Consider the following 22,316-nt stretch of genomic DNA (forward strand, 5'->3'; position numbering starts at 1 on the left):
GGCGCTGTGTTCTACATGGTGCAGAGCTCCCTCACCCTGCTGGGTCCAGTGCCCAAGCTGGGCCTCAAGCCACCCTGCTTGGCCCCCACCCCAGCAAAGCCAGGAAACAGGCCTTTCCCTGGACTGGGACTGACTGCTGAAGGTCGTCGTTCCCCACTCTGAATCCCGGTGTGTTACTAAACCACAGCCACTCTGGGTCAGGTTCCCAATGACCGGAAGAGTTATTCTTCTAGACTAGGAACATTTAAAAAAAATTTCTGCCTGGAATTTGCACCTAAAACTACAACAGGGCCTAGGAAAACTTTGGTCCTGAGTCACTGGCTTACCATACTCCTCTACTGTCTCTGCCGGGGTCTCTGTACTTGGACAGTCCACTGAGCAGAGTGTACAGGCAGCAGCCCCCACCCCAGGGGCAGGTACCTCTCATCAGGCCAGGCCTGCATGGAGGTACTGTGTGGGCCCAGTTTGCAGATACCCACAGAGCTTCTTCATCCCTTCCGTGGAAGGGCCTGGATCCGGAGGTCAGGAAAGCCCCCATACCTCTCCCATTCCTCAGTCTGGCTCCTGTCCAGTCTGATGCCACATCTGTGCTTAATAAATCATCATCTACCTCATTTTACAGGTGAGAATAACCAAGCCCTAGTGAGGGACAGATCAAGACAGAGGTTCCTGAGGTGAGTGTGGCCACAGCACTGCTTTGGAAGGGGATCCCCCCCCACACACACCCTAACCCGTTCAAACACCCAGAACTGAGTTCCCGGGAGAGACCGGGAACTCAGTTCTGGGTTTTTGAACTGGTCCTTCTGGCCCCTCCCAACCCCTGACAGAGCAACCCTCTACCAGGAGCACTGAGGCCAAAGTTACTGTTAATGAGTTTATTGTTAATAAAACCATGGTACATTTACAATAAGTGACATTAATATACAGTTACTGTATCATACAATATTACAGCAATAAAATAACACCTATTCCTTTGTACATCCAGCTCAAGCAGCTAGTTGAAAATATTTTCTAGGATTGCAAGCCCCAGGGGCTTTTCAGGCTGAGCAAGTGACATCTCCTGAAAATGCCTGGGGCTTTTGATGAATAAATAGTTTCTAAGGTGCAGCCAGGCTCCACCTAGAGCAAGCTGTCTTTGACGTTGCCCCAATGTCTGGTCCATAATAAACAGGCCAGTTTTTGGTCTCTCTCTACCCCAGGAGAGCCCAAAGACTGGGAAGTTGTGGGGGTACTCTGCTGAAGGGCCTCTTCTCCCAGCCCTTCCACCACTGCCCTGTCCTTTTTGCCCAAGAGCCACAATGAGAAGTGGGCCCTCTCTCTAGTCCTGAGTTAAAGAAACCTTTCATTTGAGAGACTCAGCCAGGGAGGACGAGTAGGTGCTGCCGCCTGAGCCAACAGGTAGCCTAGGTCTAGGCCTGAGGTTCCAGAATCCCCCCTTTACTTTGGACCCTAACAACAGCAGCCATAGCTAAGGCCACTGAGCTCTGCCAGCACCCTGGCCTCAGAAGCCATCAGCTGGAATTGTAAGTTAGCAGTCCTAAAAAGAGGGTCTCTGTCGGCCCAGGCTCCAGAGAAAATGGAAGACTCAAAGCAGGCCCCTGTCAAGCCTTTCAAAGGCACAGCCTGAAGGACAGGTGCGGGAATTTGGGCGGCCTTTCCTCTGGACACTTAGGAAAATACCAGCTTTTGCACTGAATGGTCTGGGCTCAGAGGTTACATTCTATACATTCATTAGTATGCCCACCGTCCCAAGAGCCCCAGCTTCGATGGTCAGAGCTCAGTGAGGCCCAGGGGCAGGTACAGCTTGGAGCAGGGGTAAGTTCAGGAGCAGGTCCGACCATCTGAGGGGAAAGGGCATGCGGTGGGGGTGCTGGGAAGTCCTTAAGGTAAAAATGTACAGAGAAGTGCCATACGCCCCTTTGCCAGTCACTGGCTGTTGAATCCATTAGCTCAGGGTTGAGGCTGCCTAGCATGATGGGTTGGCTCAGGGCCATCTGCCTACCCGGATCTATCAACACCAGGGTGGGTGTCTGGGGGAAGGAAGGGAACAGCCCCATGAGCGCCTATGTCTCCTCTTCAGGGCCCTGGTGGTTCTGTTCCTGGCACCTTTTTGTACCCCCATGGTGTGGGCCAGCTGTTCCCGCTTCTGCCTCACACTCGGGAAGTGACGTAGACAGAGTGCACACGCTCGGCCAGGGTGCTCTGCAGGTCCTGCAGCGGGTCCAGGCCCTGCACTTTGCTGCTGCGGCCGTAGATGAGCTGCCGGAAGGCGTCCTGCTCCAGCAGGGCTTTCATGTGCTTGAGGAAGAAGCCCTCGCAGAACAGGGCCAGTTCTGGGGCATTGTGGATCTGTGGGCAGGGAGAAGAGGGGTGAGGTACACTTGCACAGACTACCTGCAACTGCCCCCCAACCTCAACCCCAGATGTCACCCACCCAGGGCCAAAGCCCAGCTTAAACTTTGCCCTGGCCCCAGGGGAAGTGTTCCCCATCTGCATCTTGAGGCCACCTCCCCCATATCTGAGTCCCTTCCATAAGCACCTGGGAGCAGGTCCTATTGGTTCAAGTCCTAGCCGTGCCATCAAGAGTATTATTGAAGTCTTTCTTTGCCTGTGTCACATGAGTGACATCTTATTGAACAGCAGTCATCCCCCTTGCTAAGAGAAGGGACTGTCTAGCGTCCAGTACAAGGCTTAGCACAGGAGTGCCCACTTGGTGGATGCTCATAACTTAACTGAACACACGTCAGCTGGCTCTGGGCATTAGGTGCTGAGGTCACGTCTCTACAAGGCTCTCTGCAGCTAATGTTCTGGGATGGGGGAGACAACAGCCAAGGAATCAGCCAGATAAGGTGATTGCAGACAGTGCCCAAGGCTGCCAAGGAGATAAAAGCTGGTGATGTAGAGTGATAGGGTGGCTTGTGGGAGGTCTGGGGACATCTGACGCAAAGGGCTGGACTTGGGAAGAGGGAATGGTTTTCACAGGAGACCTGGGCAAGCTGAGAAGGCAGGCTAGTGTGTCGAGGCAGGGTTGTGCTGTGGTTCCTGGGTAGCACGTTGAGGGTTGGCTCTTTAGTTTGCAAGCAGTGGGAAACCTCTGAGGGCCTCAATTAGGGGGTGACATTTGGACTTTCAAAAGAACCTTTTGGATGGCAGAAGAGAGGCAAGGGAGTAGGGGGATGAGGCCAAGGCAGTTATCAGAGATGAGGTTGCAGAGTGGGGACAGGAGATGGAACGGACAGACTGTTGATGTCTATCAGAAGTAGGTGACCAAGATGTGGGAGGTTTTTAAAAAAAAAAAAAAAAAAAAAATCAAAACTAATGGGTTTTGAGTCAAGCAGATTACAGTACTGTTTGCTGGAATATGGAAGACGGGGTGGTGGGAGGAAGCCAAGGGAACTTGAGGAGTTGATTTGACACAGACTCGGTTACCGCTCTGGTCCACAGAGCTCCATGGCGTGGGGCCAAGCTGGAATATGACCATGTGTGGGTGGCAGTGATCACAGAGGGGGTTGCTGCTAACACCTCAGCACCCTCCACTGCCCTTCCCATGGTGTGGCCACTGAGCAGAGCCAGTGGAGTAGTGTGTGACTGGGAGGTGGCTTCAGTGTCCCTAGTGCTCACCTTGGCATATTTGTAGGTGTTCACAGCGCTCTCCACACTGAGGGTCTGTGAGCACAGGATCTCACAGTGCCTCTGCAGTGCGTCCAGCTGGAACAGGCTGGCAGCAGACAGCAGCTGGTAGGGAGGCAAAGCAGACTTGAGTACTTGTGACCAGGCTTGTGGCCTGGGCATCAGAGAGTGTGCCCTGCTTCCTGCAAGCCTTAGGCCCAGCCTCGTTGTTGTTCAATTGCGGGGCAGAGGTGATGGCCTGGATTTGTTTTTGCTCTAGGCCATCTCGGTATTAACAGGGACAATGGGGGAGGCACAGAATGGGTGACAAGCAATGTCAGGTCTGAGTCATGTGCTTCATCTACATGAGCTGCTGAACCAAGCACCCAGGCCAGCAGTGGCCAGGTGAGTGAGAGGCCCAGGAACCATCTGTCCTTTTTTAACCTGTGGGCTCAGTGCTATACACAATTCCCAGTCTCCAAACTTATTTCAGAACTGTTCTTGGTAGATGAAAGGAAGGATCCAACAAGGAAGCATGAGGTCCTCACAGAAGTCACCTTCCTCCCCTTTTACCCCTCCAAATGTTGTTTTTGAGAGTGGGGCTGAGGCCTACAGGCGCCTAGAGCTGGAGAGCACACATGCAGAGAAGATGAGGGACGCTCACCTCCAAGATGTCAGCAGTGGGGATTTCCATGGACTCTGTCCCTCCGTAGTACAGGTACTGCATCATCATCTGCCACGGAAGAAGCCCTTGGTGAGAACCAGTCAGACACAGCGTGCAGGTCCATACCCAGCCCCCAGGGTGCTCCCCTGGGCCTTCCCATCTTGCCTTGCTGCAGTCCCCTAACTTTTGTCTTTTTTGCTTAGAGTGAGATTCTCAAATGCTGTGTTTTCCCTGAAATGCCACCTCTTGCAGCCATCTCCAAGACCATCTCCTGACACCTTCCTTGGATGATGGGCTCCTGTCCCTGGGGTGGGTGGGGCTTCCCTTTTAGCCTCATGACAACCCTGAGAGCCCTGGAGAGAAGAGGGCTTGGCTTGAGTCAGCCACTCATGTCTCCACACTGCTCTTGGCTTGTGTTGTTTAAATTCTACACGTGGAGCCAGGAGGGAGGCGAGTCTCCGAGGGGACAACTGTCTAACTTGCCACCCTCAGAAGGCCATATGTGAACACTCAGGAAGGTCTGTGCCCTAAAAACAAAGTGTAGAGCCTAGGTCCTCATCTGGGGCTCACATCTCTGCCTGGGGCTCTCAGGAATTTGGTGGGGGGTCTGCCATGCCACAGGAAGGGGAGCTATATTTAGTTTTTAAATCTAAGTTACAAACTCTGCCATCACACTGGAGCCTGGTGAGGTTCCCAGCTGGAAAAAGAAAAACAATTCTCTCGGGTTGGCTGAAGGAACAGCCCCAGCAGGGCCCTGGCAAGCGACTAGGTAAACAGGCTCCAGCCCTCCAGCCGGCGCAATTGGGCTCTGTTAGGACTGGCCTTCAGGCCAGAGAAGCACCAGAGGGTCTGGGAGACAGCCCAGCGGTGGGAAGAGGAGCAGCCTGCAGGGGCCAGGTACTGGGAGACATCAGCCTGTCCCCAGGAAAGTGGGCCTCGTGGGCCTTGTGCAGCCCTGGAGGGAAGCTGCATAGTCATATTATAATTGCACTTCCACTGTCTGTCCCTTGGGATGGTGCATGTCTTAGCCCTTCTGTGCTGAGTGGCAGTGCCTGCAGGACAAGGCACAGATGCTAGATGCCCAGGGTTGGAACAGGGTAGGTGGGTCAAATCTTCCAGGATTCTTTGCTAAGGGATGGCCTCAGAGCAGCCTCTTGGCAAGAGGTTGGGGATCTAGGCAGCCAGCTTGTGGTCCCCTGCCACAGCCTGGAAGGCCACCTCGTGCTGGCTTTTAGGAGCTGATTTCTGTAAGCCCCTGCCAGCAGTAGTGCGTGGACCTCCCTGGGGTCTTCCTGATGCATATGGTCCCCAGAAGCCAGGTCAGAACTGCTCCCTTGGAGCCTTGTGGAGGGAGGCTAATTTTGCATTGCCTGGCAGCCCCCAACAGATGGGGTCACCTGCCCTAAGGGCTGCCAGAGGAAATGCCACAGGCAGGACCAGCTGTAGAGGGATGGCAGGCTTTCCTTCTGCTGTGAGTGGGCCACCAGGAGACTGTAGTGCAGAGACAGGACCTCAGAAGCCATGTCAGAATGGCAGGGTTGGGACCTTTGGGGCTGTTCTTCAAAGGCCTAGGTTTACCATGCTTGTTAAGTCTCTAGACCTACCATCCAATATGCTAGCCCTGGCCAGATGTGGCTTCCAAGCACTCGAGCTGTGACTCGTCTGGATTAAGTTACGCTGTGTAAATACACACTGGATTTTGAAATCTTGGTATAAAACATCTCAGTAATTACATATTAAAATTAATTTAAACTTTTTTTTTTGGTTGGCAGGTAGGTACTAGGATTGAACCAGGAATGCTTTACCACTGAGCTACATCCCCAGCGCTTTTAATATTTAGTTGGTGAGGCTGACCTTCAACTTGTGATCCTCTGGCCTCAGCCTCCTGAATTGCTCAGATTACAGGCATATACCAGCACATCCAGTTAATTTAGTGTTTTAAAAAATCTGACTACGATATTTTAATCTGTAATATGTGATTCTCATTATCTTTATATGAGATTTGATCTCCTCAGGTTTCTGTTTCCTCCATTAGAAAACAAAGGTGATGAGCTCTTTCCTTCCTTCTCAGTTCTATGAGAGCTACTGAGGTATCTGGGGGTGGCTCTGTTAGGAAACCCTGATCCTGGCTTGTGGCTGTAGGCTGATCCCTCCAGGGGAGCCTGGAAATCAGGAGTGGATGTTTGGGGGGGCCTCTCCTAACTGCAGAGTCTGTATACATAGACCCCCAAGGGATAAGTCCACCATCAGCCTCAGAGGCCTGGGGAGGAGGCAGTACTTTCAAAGCCATGTGTGCCACAAATATTGGTCCTGTTCCTATTTAACCTCTCGACTAAGCCTGATCTGCTCTGCCCTCCCTTGGCCCAGCAGGTAAGCAAAGTAGCTTTGCTGGGCAGCCAGCTCCACATGTCCCAGCGGTGTCACTCTGTCCCCACTCTCCTCCAGATCCGCCTCTGTTATGACTCCACTGTGTTCTCCACCTCACCTGAACTTTGGGTTTCTGGACCAAACAAGTATGTGAAGCTGCCCCAGTGAGTTTGACAAGGGATGAGAAAGAGGGAAGGGGAGACGCCTCCACACTCAGGCCAGAACCTAGGGTCTCTTCCCTGCTTCCCCCACCCCCATTCTCCCCTGGTCAGTTACTGCGTCCCATCCATTCACCCTGGTCCACTTTCCTCTATCTCCTGCTGGGGCTCCAGGTAGAGTCGTGCCCTCTGGTCCTTTCTAAATGTAAATGCTGCACAGGTCTGGAGTTTGAATCTTGGCTCTATCACTTCCCAACTGTGTAACCTAAGCCAATACTCAACTTCTCTGTGCTTCTGATTCATCAGCCAAAAGGGGATAACAATATGCCTATGTCCCCTAGGGCTGTGATGAGAGCCCATCCTCCCCAAAGCCTTTGAAGCTTCCCCAGTCCAGTTTTTGGGTCCAAGTCCTTCAGGCCATGGCTTATTCCTGGTGGTTCCGAATTGATAACCCATGGCCTCTGCATTTGCTGTTCCCTCTACCTGGAGCTCCTTCTCACTGGTCTTTGAGACGGGAAGATGTGCCCCCTCATCTCCTCACTTTTGGGGGAAACACCCTTTTCCTGTACCACCAGACCCCATGCATACCCCTCTGTTTCATTTCTTGTCTTGCTGAGACTGGAGATCCTGTTACCTCTCTATAGTAAACATGTGACTCAAGGGAGCATGGGAAAGGAAATTGGCCATTCTGTTGGTGGCTCCCTGTACATCCATGCCATGCTATGCTTTCTGTTATTTCTTTCCTTAGATGAAACCCTCTTGGCCTCTGGAGGAGTTCAGCTGGAGAAGCTCCTCAGTTTTTCCTGTCTGGCCAGGGTTTGATGCTTGGGGAATGGAGCGTCTCTCATACCAGCCTTTCCCCAGCTGCACTATGTGAGTGACCCACCTGGGCAGCTTATGAAGGTGTAGGGTCTGGGGCAGGAGGCCGGGGTGGGCCAGGGCCTGTTTCCAGCAAGCCCTCAAGGAGGCTCATTGCCGGGAGCTCACGCTGATACAAGGGCCCACACTTCAGGCATATGCCCATCTGAAGATGGTCTGGAGCTTCAAGTTCAGGACCCATGACAGGCTCTGAAGCCACAGCCCCACACTGGGATGGCTCTCTGTACACAGGAGGACCTGAACATTCTCATCTGACCACGAAAATCAGAGGGCATGAGGGACAGTGGAAGAGCAAGGCCAACTCACAGCTGTACCTAACCCCAGAGGGACAAGTGTAGGCTTGGGGGAAGGCACCCCGTCCCAGAAGAGCATAGCACTGAGCTACATACCTGAAAAATGTGGTACTTCATGTCGCTGATCTCGATGGTCTTGCTGCTGTCCCCATCTTGTTCTGATCTATTGGTCATTAGTGTCTTGAACCTGGGGCAAAAAAGATGAACCAAGGAGAGGCTTGAACATGACTTCTCACTTCATCATCGTGGCGGAAGGCACCGTCTGTCGCCTGACCAGCAATTGGAAGACGGAGCACTGTAAAAAATGACTGCTGTGTTCCCAAAATAACTTGAGGCAAGTGACATTTTATATCATCCTGGGATGATGGCTGGCCTGATGACTCTGGTGGAGCCCTGCCTCTTCATTTCAGAAGCAATAATGCAGCAGGATGGACAGCCCTTCCTCTGAGCTCTCCTGTTACACTCTGGGCCCTGCTCCTACTGTGCCTGCTATGCAGTCTGTCTCAGCACACCCCCCCCCCCCAATACACACACACACCAGGGGTAGAGGGGACTCTGGTGACAGGAAGGGCCTGCAAGTGCTACTGCTTCTGGCTGCTCTGCTCTAGCACCTCCAATCTGACTAGCTGCCGCTGTTACCCGTGGCTCGTACCTGTTGGAAGCTGTCACCAGCAGGACTTTGTGTGCATAAAACAGCTTTCCTTCTACCAGGAAGGTCACATCTGACATCTCCTTGTTGTTCAGAAAGTGAGGGTCTGTGAAAAGGGTAAGATGGGAAACTGGCGGAGGTGCCCACCTCTAGGGCTCCTAAGTGTGCTGAGGGAGGGGATGGGGCGCAAAGGGGAGAAAAGGAAGAGGAGACAGGCCTCACCTAGCCTGGCTGGCAGGGTCTTCCGGATCTCTGGGATGCTGGGGATGGGGCTGCTGCCGTAGCAGTGTGTGAAGATGGTGGCCAGCTGCTGGATGACTGAGTCATTCTGTGGGAGGCGGAGAGGGCCCATGAACCACCACTGCCCCTCTATTGCTGCAGATATGTCAGTTTATTTCAAGGTTTAGGCTAGGATTACAGCAGCCGCTGTCTTGTTCTGCTGGAACTGGCTTGGCCAGACTACAGCCCAGATAGAGCTTCGGCCTCTGCCCTCGCAGCCAGGCTGGACAAGCCCCGGTGCTAGGGTGCCCATGTCTTGGTCACACTCACCTTGCTGGTCTTGAGGATGTCAAACATGAGCTGCAAACCCTCGGTCACCAGCTCCTCATTGTATTCCTCCTCCTTGATGGAGCTGAAGTCCCGCAGCAGGCTCTGCACCACCGAGTACCTCGACTGGGAGAAGGAGGTCCGCAGAGACTCGATCCAGATGTGCAGCTTCCAGGGGACACCTGCCAGTGGGGGAGGCGTCATTCACCTCGCAAGGCACTTCAGCACAGACCCTATGACAGGCTCTCACCATGACCCCCTACCTGGCCACCTGCCCCATCCCTGTGAACTGAGTGACAACTCCCAGTGTGGCTGTGTGATGAGAGCACTAATTCATGTAGAGGCCTCACTGGTCAGCCAGAGGGCCATCTCAGGTTCTCATCACCTGAGGTGGAGGAATGACTTCAGCCCAAGTGCAGGGGATCCAATCTCTAAAAATCCACCACCAAACCTGTGGATCTCTTTCCTCATTGCTTGTTGGGCCCTAGAATTATTTGCTGGGGAAGATCCACTAATTCTGGAGGGGTGGCCAGGTAGACGTGGATACCCCAGAAAGTATGCAGGACATTCAAGAACAAGGGCCCCATCCTATACAGAAACCTGAAATGAACCCTGTCCTATCACAGAGGGGTTCCCAGCAGCCAGCTTGGTATGCCAGTGCACATCTAGGTGTGTAATGTTTACCAGTTCCCTGGAGTGTGTCAGCGGGGCCACAGAGTAATTTAAAACTGCTATGTGAAGTTCAAGACAAAAACCAGTCATTCCTGACGCTTAGAGTGGTAGCTTCTCACCCTGCAGCCTGACGGAATTAAAAAGGCCCCGTGGCCTTGCCCAGAGACCCAGGGAGGTGGGTGGGGCCAGCACACTGGGCAGGAGTGATGTCCCCATTTCCCAGCAGAGCCGCCTCGCTGCTTTTCTGGCCCAGCCCTGAGGGTTTGTGCACTATGGCCCCGGGTAATAACAACATTGCTATCACGGTGGGTACCAGGCCTCGTGCTTCGGGTGATGCCTTCCCATTCTTAGTTGATCATCAGCACTAAACCCATGGGAAGAGAGGCATCTGGGACTCGGGTACTGCATGGTGTGCAGCTAACAGGACCTGGCTCAAGTAGGTCTGTCTGACCAGCCTCCCTGGAGGACAAAGTCCTCAGCCTTGTACACCCAAGCACTGAAAGGTTGGGCAAGCAACCGGACCTGGTGACTCTCTGTGTACAAACCCTCAGGGTGCCACAGAAGCTCCCAGTGCTCTATGTTTCTGGGCTGTGACCAGGGAGGAGGGCAGGCCAGAGGCACTAGAAGGCATGGGGCCATGACTTCCTGATTTGTCACTGCTAAGGACCATCTGAGGCCCAGGGCATCACTTGTCCTGGTCAGGGAGCAGACATGCCCCAGCCACACCTGTGCTCAGCTGCCCAGAGGCCTCGGTCTACCCTGCAGGTCCCAGCCCTCTGGTCTGCTGGGTGACTGCATGCCCGGGTGTAGGTGTGCTTGCTGTGTGCATGTCTGCACGCCTGCGGGGCCTCACCCAGTGCCCTCAGCTCCATGGTGATGTCCACGTAGCCGTGCTCAGCGCTGTAGTACATGGCCTCCTGCAGGGCCTTCGTGCGTGTTCGGCTCAGCCGCATGGGCCCCTCGCTGCCGCTGCCCTGGCTCGAGGTGTCACTTTCCTCCACGCCTTCAGCCAGGATCTCCTCCAGGGACAGCACATCTGCTTTGGCCTGTTGTGGCTGAGTCAGGAGCTTCCTCAGGACATTCCTGTGGGCCAAAGGATAAGACCTGAGGTCCCCTACATGAATGGGCAGTGCCCATCTGAGCGGCCTTCTAGAGCCTTGTGGCCCAGATGGGCTGCTGCAGGGCACCTGAGGGCTCCTTCCCCTCCCACAAAGGTACCCATCTCCAGCCATCTGCAAGAGAAAAGGGAGGGTGCAAGGGACCCCACCCTTCTGCTATCCTGTATTACTGAGGTATCAAAGGCTTTGGGGCTAAGCAGTCCCTGACATCTTGGCTATGGGATCTCACATAGACTGAGCCCTGACTGCTCTGTCACCTGTAGGACAGGGCACTAGCATCACCCTCTCCAGACGCTGATATTAAGCCACTGTGCGCCTGCAGAGCCTGACGGGTGGCAGCAACTCCTGTACAGCAGCACACATAAAAGTGCCTGAAACAGGGACACACCTAGGCAGTCCGCATTTGTTCTCGAGTCAATGAGGAGGAAGTGAATAAGATAGTATGTAAGCAGTCCGGTCCCCCGTGCCGTCCTATGTGGAACTCATACAAATATAGAATGGGAGGCTCAACAAGTGCCGCGTCCCCCAGGCTTCACCAGTTACAGGTTAAGACCGACCACATCTTGCTCTAGGTTACGCTGGGAGCAGTGCAGACCAGCCTCCTCCTGTGACATCCTGGGGTGGCTTCAGCACAGTGGGACCCAAATGTCACCTAGGGGCCAGGCCTTCTCCACACCTCTCCAAACTCACAGCACAGAGCCTGTGTCCCAGAGAGGCAGAGAAACAAACAGCTGCCCACAGGGTGGAGAGGCCACTGGGGGGTAAACACAGTGCAGAGAGGCCCAGGCAGGATGGACAGACTGGACCAGAAGGGAGGTGAATTTAGGTGGGTGAGTACAGAGGACAAGAATGGGGGACCGGGCACTGCAAGAACACAAGACTTGTGGTGAGAAGCCACCTGAGAGCTGCAAGCAGGTGACTGGCCCACCAGCCCTTTTCTGGCTCCTCCTTTGCCCTCTAATAACCTCTTTTTTCCTCTGCCTGCCCCGCCACTCCAGGACGGTCTTGCTGTAGTTTGACTGTTAAAACCCTGGGAAGATCCACCATCTGTTTCTGGAGCAAAATGTGATTTCCTGCAGAGCCACAGGAGCTTCCACCTGGGTGAGCCATACACTTTGTGAAAGTCCCTAAGGTACCCTGAAATTGCCACCAAGCATGAAGGGGAAGTGATCTTGAGCAGACCCTGCAGCCAACTTATTGGAAAATGGGACTGTCTACTCAGTTCCAGTCTCTGAGCCACCCACCACCAGTGTCCCCAGGCCTCCACTGTTTAGGCCCCTGTGGATCTGCATCTTTCTCATTGACATAGGCTCTAGCTTCTGGAAAGGCTGCTCTTCTGCTACCACTTGGGGTGTGTGTGTCCAGGCTGCTCAGAGGTTGTTTTAATGCCCCCAGGTCAGGTGGGGCAGGTACCTGTGGCCGTGGGCGGCTGAGTGGCTGAAGCAGTTCATGTCCTCGTGGAGGGAGGACGCCATGCCATTGGCCTCGAGCATGCTGAGGAGGGGGTCGGCGCCTCGGCCCAGCAGCAAGCTGACCAGTTCGTAGTTCCCTAAAAGACAAGGGGTTAATGCCAGGACAATGAGATGGTGGCTGACCAGGAATGCTGAGGCAAAAGAGATGGGGACAGGGGCACTCTAAACTCTGAATACGGGCGTGGGGAGCCACGCTGACTGCATGTGGTGCAGATGGAGTGCTGGTGAGAGGTAGAGAGGAGGAAGGTGTATCCTGCCCCACCTCCCCTGCTGACCTGTCTGGGGACCACACTCAGCAGAAACACTGATGGATGGGGACAAGGGGAAACTCCCAGTGGCCCAGGAGGGATTTCAAGCATCCCCAAAGGGAGTGTGTGGCCAAATGCCCAGCCTGGTGATTCCACAGGGTAGACGGAGCCTCCTGGCAATGAGAGGTCTGGCTGGGCAGGGCAGTGGGGTACCTACCAGCCGCAGAGGCCAGCTGCAGGGGTGTCTCCGCATAGCTGTCCTCACCACTGTTCACTGCTGAGCCCTCCACATGGGCACCAGCATCCAGCAGCAGCTGCCAGGACACAGGGGGAGGACATCACTCAGTGCACAGGGGGGCTGGGGGACAGTTCTCCCCAGGCATGTGATCAAGACACGGCTCATCCTGGCCCCTGAAGAACTGGACTTTTAGAACTCCTGGTTACCCTCAGGGCTCAGAAATTCTAGAAGCTTCAACTCCACTCTTGTGAACCTGGGCCATGAAATTATGAGTCACTGCTCTTTTTCAAATGCTTTCCCAAATACGTCAGTTACCTTTCTGAGAACTCACACAGATGACAGAATAGAGAGTGTCACTTGTGACCTACAGTGGGAAACTGAGGCCCTGGGAGGCAGCAGGGTGCCGTTCTGGACACTGACCAGTGAGTGACCCGGGGCAGAGACATCAACACCCTGAGCTTCAGTCTTCCCTGTCTGCAAGATGGGAAGAGAGGCCTGCCCTGTGGTGCTGCCGAGATTAAATGAAGTGAATCAGCTCAGCCCACGATGGGCTGAAGAGCTAGTACCCCAGGCTGGCAAGTGAGGGAGCCGGGCAGAATGTCACACACTGTCCAGGACAACAAATGGCCTCTCCTTGCTCCATCAGGGGCAGGCTTAACAGATACCAAGTAGTTCCAGGAGGGCTGGGCCTGGCCTGGCCCTTGGGCAGGGGCAGTGCCTAGGCTGACTCTCAGATCCACTCGAGGGTGGGGGCGGGGAGGCCACCTGCTGGAGGCTTGTCAGTCAGAAATCAGTCACTCCCACTGCCTGGGTCAGTGCAGAGGAAGGCCTGCCCGACAGGGTGAAACTGGGCGCTAGTCCAGGCAAGCCCAGGGCACACCCTATGGGCCCTCTGCTCAGGTGCTCATAGGGCAGTAACTGCAAAGCAGGCCAGGTGAGGTAGCCAGCCAGGCAATGACCACTTGGAGTCCCTAGTATAGGTCAGGGTTAGGTTGACAAACACCAATAAGCTCGATACAATCTGTGCCCTCAGAACTTCCAATCTATCAGGGGACAAGAGATAATATGGGCTTCCATGAGGAAGGGCCAGGAAACCCTGCAGGCACCAGTGACCCGAGGACCTGGGAGTTGAGTGGTGTGTGGCCGTGTGCCTGCTGCTCTGCCCACAGCTTCCATTCCTAGAACCCCCACCCCACCCCACGCCAGCGGGGCATCCTAGGCCAAGGTGGGCAGCAATGTAGCTTGGCTTGACAGCTGAGCTGTGCCAGCTGTCCTCTCTCAGGACCTGGAAACAGACCAAGCCTATACATGGGGAGGGGGCAGAACTGGAAGGACACCAAGGCATAGAGCCAGATTGTCAGTACACACAGAGGTCAGAGGTGAGAAGCTCCAGCATGTGCTTAGGGTGCACATGTGAGAGGAACTGAGGCCTGACCTGTTCTGCTTGGGTCTGGTTCTTGTTTCCCACAATTCTACACATATCCTTCTACTTGCTCCTTTCTCGAGGCACACTGGGTGGGCTGCTGCCCTGCTGATCAGGGAGCCGGCTTTAAACAGTCTCTCTGAGGTCTGATTCATAGCAGCTGCCCTTAGGGGTGACACTGGGGTGATGCTTGGGGCCCAGTCCACCTGGGAAGCAGGGGCATGCTGTGCACCTGGGAGGGGCTCACCTGGACTACAGAGATGTGTCCATGCAGCACGGCAAATGTCAGGGAGGTCCAGTGCCTGCTATCAGGGTGGATGGAGGGGTGCCTGGGAGAGTTGCTTGGAACCTGGAGAAAACAACACATGATTAGGGTAGATGACCTTAGGGTAGGTGACATTCCTGGGCAGGTGACACAGGCATCTTAATGAAGGGGATGGTGAACTGGAGTCAATTCAAGTGCTTTCTACCTACATTCAGTTGGTAACGTCTATCTGGAGCACTGTGTGGATAAAGCTCAAAAAGAAAGGGTAGCAATTAAAGAAATGCAAATTAAAACTACACTGAGATTCCATCTTACTCCAATCAGAATGGCAGTTATAAAGGATACAAGGGACAATAAATGTTCGTGTGGATGTGGTGAGAAAGGTACTCTCATACATTGCTGGTGGATATTGGTGCAACCAATTATGCAAAGCAGCATGGAGATTCCTTAGAAAACTTGGAATGGAGCCACCATTTGATCCAGTTATCCCACTCCTCAGTCTATACCCCAAAGACTTAAAAACAGCCTATTACAGTGACGCAGCCACATCCTTTTTTTTTTTTTTTTTTTTTTTGTGGTGCTGGGGATGGAACCCAGGCCTTGTGCCTGCGAGGAAAGTACTCTATCAACTGAGCTATATCCCCAGCCCCACATCCATGTTTATAGCAGCTCAACTCACAATAGCTAAGCTATGGAAACAACCTAGGTGTCCTTTAATGGATGAATGGATAAAGAAAATGTGTGGGGTATGTGTGTATGTATGTATATATATACACACACAATGAAATATTCTTCAGCCATAAAGAAGAATGAAATTATGGCATTTGCCAGTAAATGGATGGAACTAGAGAATATCATGCTAAGTGAAATAAGCCTATCTGAAAAAACCAAAGGCCAAATGTTCTCTGATTTGCGGAATAATAGAAATAGATTGGACTAGACAAAGGGTAATGAAGGGAAGGGAGAGGGGAAGGGAACAGGAAAGACAGTAGAATTAATCATAATTAATTAATTGATCATAACTTTCCTGGCCTTGTATTTGTATACACAAACGGTAAGTCCACATCATGTATGACCACAAGAGTGGGAACCTAATAGAGTAAGTAATACTTTATATATTTATATTCTGTCAAAATACATTCTACTATCAGGTATAACTAAAAATAAAAAAAAAAAAAATTTAAAAGGGTAGATGTCCAATTAATGATGTAAATATTCTTGGGCAAAAGATGGCAGAAGACCACATTATGTCTCAGAGACACAGGGAGAAGTATTTGGGTATGATGGGGAGGGCTTGGGGTTAGGCTGGTAAACGGGGAATGGTTCTGTAGAAAAAGAATCCTGGCCATTCTCTTTCCCGTCAGCTCACCCTCTCAGCCCAAATGTTAAGGAAACTGTTCTTTGTAATGATCTCTGTGTATTTTTTATTTCTATTCTCTTGAGACATCGACCCAGTTGTCTGAAAAATCACCCACAGCCTGTCTAGTGGAGACCCTGGGGTGCTCTTGCCAAGTGAGGGCCTGGCACCGTCCTGCTGCTTGCTCACCTGGACATCCAGATTTGCCCCAGCATCAATGAGCATCTGTACCATGGCCTCGTCCCCCGCAGCACACGCGTACATCAGCGGTGTCATACCCTGCGTGAACCAAAGGCAGGTGCTCAGCTGTCTGGAACAGGACACGACACCCCATATCCCGTAGGCCTTTGCCTCAGAAATGCCAGACGTGGGTCTCCTGCCTGACCCAACTGCTCATCCCGAAGTCCCCTGCACCTTGTGCCTCCTAGGCCCCTTGGACACAGGGCACCCGCAGGCTGAGCAGTTGCAATCCCACAAGCTCTGCAGATACCAGAGGGAGACAAGCAAGGGCCCACAGCCAGACTTGGGCACAACAGCTACCTCTGCCGAGGGAACTATAAACTGTACAAGTTACGAGTCCTCTCTGGGCCTCGGTTTCGTCCTCTTTAGCACAGGAATGACAGCTGTGTCTACCTCACAGGGCTGCAGAAAAGAGGGTGAGTTTATACATAGATGGGGCTGAACACAGGGAGTAGGCTGGCATCGCCACTGTTATGGAGGAGGACTGCAGGGGCCCACCCTCCCTGCCAGGGCAGGGGTCACTATGGGTGGGCCACATACAGCAGCTGGCTTGGTCACTGGGCTGTTCCCGTGAGGCAGGCTCTACTATGAGCTCCGCTTCACGGATGAGAAGCTGAAAAGGGGAATTAACTGCGGAACTGGGACAGGAACCCAGGTCCATGTGAGCTCTGAAGCCGGCGCTTTGCAGCGTCACAAGAGAGAGACTGAGATTCCTATTTTGTGTGGCAGAGTAGTCCACGTAGGGGCTCCCTCCTGGTTTGGCGGGCAGTTCCCAGCGCTGCCTCCGTGGCGGGTGACAGGGCAGGGGGAGAGTGCGGAGCTATCTCTCAGGTGTAAGTGTGTAGATGAGTCTCTTTACCTCACAATCCTTGCCTAGTGCCCAGAGATACAGAAATGGCCTGGTCACCCACACATCATTCTACTAACGCCAAGTTTAAGGAACAATAGGCTGAGCCTTTGTAGAAAAGTCAACAGCAAAAGAATGAAAATTTGGCTTGTTTCACCCCTCTGTTCACACACTTGACTTTTTGCTCCATGCATCTGTTCACAAGTCTAAGCTTAATGTAGGCTCGAAGCCCTGGAGGAACTACCTTTCGGGTTGTTTCTACCCCGTTTTCAGGGACATCCAGAGGCTAGCGAGGCCTCGATGGACAGATTCTAGGAGCACCATCATACTGCCAGCAACCTGAACAATCATATCAATAGCAAAGCCCAGAGTGAATATCTACTGAGCGTGCACTAGCTGTTAGATGGAGAATTCTCAGCATCACCCCACATGGCGGTACTGTGACTCCATCTTAGAGGTGGGGCCATAGCTCCCTGGGGAGGTATTGTGACTTGTCCAAGGTAGACTAAACCCTCAGTTTGTCGAAGCTAAAGTCCACGGGCTTCCACATTGTGCTGCTGAGGGAGGGGGACAGCAGCCAGATGAAGGCTCCCGTGAAGCCCTGGCACCTGTTTTGACCGAGAGGCCTGTGCGAGATCCAGTGAGAATGTCAAGTCCACAAAGGCAAAGGGTTTCCATGGGCCTGGTACAAGCAGGCCCGTAGGTGTTAGGGATCACGATCCATAGCTTGAGGCTGAACTGACTCCTCTGGGCTCTTTCCCAGCCTTGTACCAGCTGAGACAGTCACCAGTCCTCTAGACAGGGAAGAAGAAGTCACATTCCCAGGGTTGTCCAAGGGGTGCCCGAGAACGTCCAGGCTGACATTCTATCTAGAATGGGAGTCAGCTCACCTCTCTGAAGCACAGAGCTGAGTAACTCTCAGGTTTCTGACAGAGGGGACTATGTCTCTGGCAATTTGTCAATCCCTGAGTCTGGTCCCTAAGCCCCTCCTGGTGGAGCTCTCAGAAGTTACCTGGTCATCCATGGTGTTCACCCCGTCCGGCCCCAGGGCCTCGATGGCCTGGTTGATGAGGTCCGTCCTCCCGCAGTTGAGCATGCGGAAACCCAGGTCCTGGTTGAATTTTTCAGTAGCAGCTCGGGCATCCAGCCTCCGGAAGGAACTGAAACAGCACTCGGGTCTGCACAGAAGAGACCAGGAGGTGTGTGAGCGCGACATACTAGGACCCTGCCTGTCAATGACCCACGACACAGCTGGACCGGGCCAACGTGGACAGTGAGCATGGCTAGGGTGGGGGAAGGACTGGGACCAACACTCGGGTCAGTCGTGGTGGTCTCACCATGTTCTGTGACAAGAAGAGCACACACTTGTTTTTCTATAAACAGGTTAAATAAGTGTGCCGAGCTCTGGAGAGCTGTCAACTGTCAGGGATCAAGCTCTGAACTAAAATAACCTCCCAGGGGCTGCTCTGCAGAGGAAACATTGGCCGATTGGACCTTTGCTCAGAGCAGGCTGCCCTCTACCTAGAGTGTGCTTATGGTGGCCAAGTTCTAGTTGCCGCTGTGTCTCTCTTTAAGAGTTCAGGGGTGGGGTGGGCTGGGGATGTGGCTCAAGCTGTAGCGCGCTCGCCTGGCATGCGTGTGGCCCGGGTTTGATCCTCAGAACCACATACAAACAAAGATGTTGTGCCCGCCGATAACTAAAATAAATAAATAAATAAATAAATATTTAAAAAAGAGTTCAGGGGAGGCCCAGAAGTCCCAAAGGTAGGGAGAGGTCTGGAATCTCACTTGCAATCGACTCTACTAAGGAGAGTTGCAGATAAAATGTGCGTCTACAGAGGGCAAATGGCAGATGCCCAACGGGCAGCTTCCGCTGTGATCGTTGGTTGGGTCAGTGTGGAGCATGGTTCAGGCCTGGGCCATGCAGATCAAGGAGGCCATAATTGGGGTTTGGGCAGAGGTCAAAAATTTGGGTTTGGACAACACTCGGTCTTGGCATTTGTAGAGAACACCCTTAGAGCAGCTTGAATGGGCTATAGCCCCAGCTCTCTGACCCCCTCCCACCACTAGAGGAAAAAGGGAGAAGAGGAGAATTTCCAGTGGCTGGACACGGGTACTTACTTGAGCTGTCGGGGCTCGCAGTCCAGGCCGGGCAGCAGGAGCCGGGCTGCCTGCCGGATGTCGCCGCTGTCCACCGTGAGGCTGCGGCGGTGCTCTGCATAGGTAATGGCCACGCGCATCCACTCCATCAGCGGTGGCAGCAGCATGAAGGGCCTGGGAGCAGCAGAGAGAGGTCAGGTCTTGGTGGGATGCTTCCTGAAGCAAGGGGGCCCCTTCGGTTCATGTGGTCTCAGAAAATGGCCACGAAGTCGAATTGCCCCATAACCTGCAGGCTGTGAGGTGTGGAGGGGACCTGGTCCTTCTGCTCAGAGACCTCAACTGCCCCCCATTCCACAGAAAGCTTGTCAAGGGTCAGGAGGAATTGCCACGATGGCTGTACTAAGCAGAGCTCAGGGTCTATAAATGGCAGTGAAAGGAGGCCTGCCAGTGTGCACAATGGAGACTCCTGCCCCCTCCAGGGATTCAGTGGCTAGGTTCTCTCTCTGAAGGGGGGAAAGGTTGTCCCCTGAATAGTAGATGCAGACCCAAACTCTAGACACGCTAGTGTCACCTCAGCATCCAAAATACCGTCTTTAACTGCCGTAGAGTGCAACCTGGGTTTTCCGGGGCTGCGGGGCGGCTGGATGAGACACGTCACACCACACATGTATAGTTCACGGCCATTGCTCCCTTGGCTGGAGCCCAGGCTGAGGTGGTCCCTACAACCTCCTGGGTCAGCCCAGGGTGGCTCCAGCCTGGTACTCAGGGAGGAGTCGCAGTCCAAAGTCCTATGGGAAGATCAGTCCCAGGAGGCCTCTGTGACACCAAAAGCCCACGGCCATGGTGCAGGACAACTGAAGGGTCGCCAGTAAAGCTGCTGAGTTGCAAGTTCCAGGGGACACCTTTCAAAGCATGCTATGTGCCACCAGGGGGTGCCATTCACGCCATTCATGGTGACTGGATGGTCACCCAGCCCGCTCTGTCCATCCGGAATGGATGGTGCGCTTCCCTCACAGGAGCCCAAGAAGGCAGCCCTGGAACCCCGCCCCTCACGGCTGTTCTCTCTGATGATAGCCCAAGAGTTGGCCTCCTGTCTAAGTCCCCAGCCCCTCCTGATGCCCCATCCCACAACCCTTCCTTTTAAGCTAAGCCAGGGAGCAGGCGCCAGGCCAGGGCAGGCAGCCAGGCCCCACACACTCCACTTCCTGATACCCGGGGCTCTCAGGCAGTGGGCCTGTGTGCCACCATCTTTCTGCTTGACACACTCCAAAGCACTCCAGCCAGGAAAAAGATGTGCTCTCTCCCTGCTCAGTTTCTTCAGGTAACCTCCAAAGACTGCCCTGTCACTTATCCCATGTCTCTAAAACCTCAGGCTATTGCCATAGTTTTAAAAGTTCCTCTCCTTGAGGGCAAAAGATGCTTAAAACACACACACACACACAGTGAGTGAGAGAGAAATCAGATGTGACCTTGAAAGTGGCTCTTTTGGGAAGTTATTCTGATGTTCTGGTTCTGCTGGTACAGAAAATCTATCTGGGTTTGTGTCACTGAACTGGTCTACCATGTGGACACAGGGAGGCCACAGGCTGGAAAGGCCTCACAGTGTCCTGACCTTCAAGGGGGCCCAGAGCCTCACTCCACTTTATCTGGCCCTGAATACCTGTTACCAGGACATGGCTGACCAGCAGCCCTTGAGGTTCTCCAGCTCACCCTGCCCAATCCCAACTCTTTGTCAGAGGGGTCAGTTTTCGACTCTGCCTGTCTAGATTCTATTTGTCCTTCAAGGCCCCATTCCAATGTCACCTCTTTCCAGAAGCCTTCCCAAATTCTCTCTCAAAGCCATCTCTTCCTGCTCTGAAACCCCCTAGACCTCAGTCTTTCAGCAGTAAAGCTGTGTCCCGTGTTCCTGCTAATGTCAGGAGTGGTGCCCTCCTCATCTCTGTATTCTCCAAAGCCTGTGCAACAGATCCTCTGTGAATGTTTGCTGAATGGCTGAAAGTAGGGATCAGCATCAGCATCAGCATCACATATCCAGGCCTTCAGTTATGGGCCAAGTCACGTTTCTTCCCAGTTAAGAATGACGTCTGATTTTGAAGGGCACAGTGTTGACTCACTAGAGTAGGAAGTTAGAACTTTATGGGGGAACTTGTGTAATCTAGAGAGGAAAAACAAGCTGTTCACAAATTATCCCTCTGCTAACAAGATCTCCCTTGATTATAACTGCTCATGTGAATTCCCCCTGCCAAATATTTTTTTGTGAATTTCAAAAAAATACCATTCAAAAATTCATTACAAGGCTGGAAGACAGGCTCAGAGAGACACTTGTATCTACCAGTCCTCCTAATCTGAGGAGACGACTTTGGTTAAACCATTAGCAGTGGTGACTGACGTGTAAATAAAAAGATAACTGGTGGCTCTGCCAGCCATTCTTTCCTATTGTGGCCAGAAGCCAGGATGATGTGCCAAGTGCGGCTGCTAAAGCTCTAAGTGGGCATCTCCCAGCTGCACTATGGGAAACCCAAGAGGGAGTTTGGGAAATCATGAAGCCTAACCAGATGGTGTCTTGACTCATTCTCCCGCTTCATGCCTCTTAGAACTCAGCACATGAGAAAATGCAGTATTGATAACCTCAGTGAGTGTATGCTGGGGACTGGCTCATGCTGCCTCCATTGTATCATCTTGCTTAGGCACTGGAAAGTTGAAAACCATACTTCCCAGACTCCTTTGCACCTGGGGTTCGACATTCAAATTAGATTTCCCCATTAAGATGCTGCTTATGAGTTCCTGTAAGTGACTGTGAGGCAGAGGCCACCTTTGTGTTCTCTCTGTTTTTGTTAGTAAATGAGGTCATGAAAGCATCAGATCTTTTTTCCCCCTACGTACAGAACATTCCAATGTCTACTTTCTTTCTTCCTTATGTTCCAGAGGCAGTGCAGTGGTGGTAAAAGCAGCAAAGACTTCCTGATTCTGGCTTTAAGGTGTTGTCCTTGCAGCCATTCCTGAAGGCTCAGTCTAGAATCTGCTCCTGAGGCCCTTCCCGTAATTCTGTTAGTGCCCAATACCCTTCCTTAAATCCCTTCCTACTTAAAATACCTAGTGCAGTTTCGGTTTCCTGAATTAAACTTTGATCAATACTCTTATAATACAGAGAAATTTAGATCATCCCTCTGC

General features: G+C 52.9%; 1 protein-coding gene across 5 annotated transcripts in view; it reads right to left on the reverse strand.

Annotated features, from left to right (window-relative positions):
- Nucleotides 1-860: 860 nt before the first annotated feature.
- The window catches only part of Abtb2 (ankyrin repeat and BTB domain containing 2), a 162,354-nt gene continuing 140,898 nt past the window's right edge, over nucleotides 861-22,316 (reverse strand). For 3 of the 5 annotated variants that reach the window (XM_046455879.2, XM_046455883.2, XM_046455882.2), the window contains exons 4-17: nucleotides 19,167-19,319; nucleotides 18,058-18,223; nucleotides 16,148-16,237; nucleotides 14,584-14,685; nucleotides 12,893-12,989; nucleotides 12,369-12,504; nucleotides 10,691-10,920; nucleotides 9,169-9,347; nucleotides 8,842-8,947; nucleotides 8,623-8,725; nucleotides 8,067-8,157; nucleotides 4,274-4,342; nucleotides 3,622-3,735; nucleotides 861-2,349 (exon numbers count right to left, since the gene is read on the reverse strand). In XM_046455879.2, the coding sequence (XP_046311835.1) occupies nucleotides 2,152-2,349; nucleotides 3,622-3,735; nucleotides 4,274-4,342; nucleotides 8,067-8,157; nucleotides 8,623-8,725; nucleotides 8,842-8,947; nucleotides 9,169-9,347; nucleotides 10,691-10,920; nucleotides 12,369-12,504; nucleotides 12,893-12,989; nucleotides 14,584-14,685; nucleotides 16,148-16,237; nucleotides 18,058-18,223; nucleotides 19,167-19,319 (1,834 nt within the window). In that variant the 3' untranslated portion in view covers nucleotides 861-2,151. Of the gene's footprint in view, nucleotides 2,350-2,377; nucleotides 2,873-3,621; nucleotides 3,736-4,273; nucleotides 4,343-8,066; nucleotides 8,158-8,622; nucleotides 8,726-8,841; nucleotides 8,948-9,168; nucleotides 9,348-10,690; nucleotides 10,921-12,368; nucleotides 12,505-12,892; nucleotides 12,990-14,583; nucleotides 14,686-16,147; nucleotides 16,238-18,057; nucleotides 18,224-19,166; nucleotides 19,320-22,316 lie in introns of those variants that run through there. The other 2 variants (XM_046455880.2, XM_046455881.2) reach the window with 2 other exon arrangements.

This window comes from Marmota monax, unplaced genomic scaffold, assembly GCF_021218885.2.
Source record: "Marmota monax isolate L192 unplaced genomic scaffold, Marmota_monax_Labrador192_F-V1.1 WCK01_AAM20220418_F8-fsc00047, whole genome shotgun sequence".
Taxonomy (NCBI): domain Eukaryota; kingdom Metazoa; phylum Chordata; class Mammalia; order Rodentia; family Sciuridae; genus Marmota; species Marmota monax.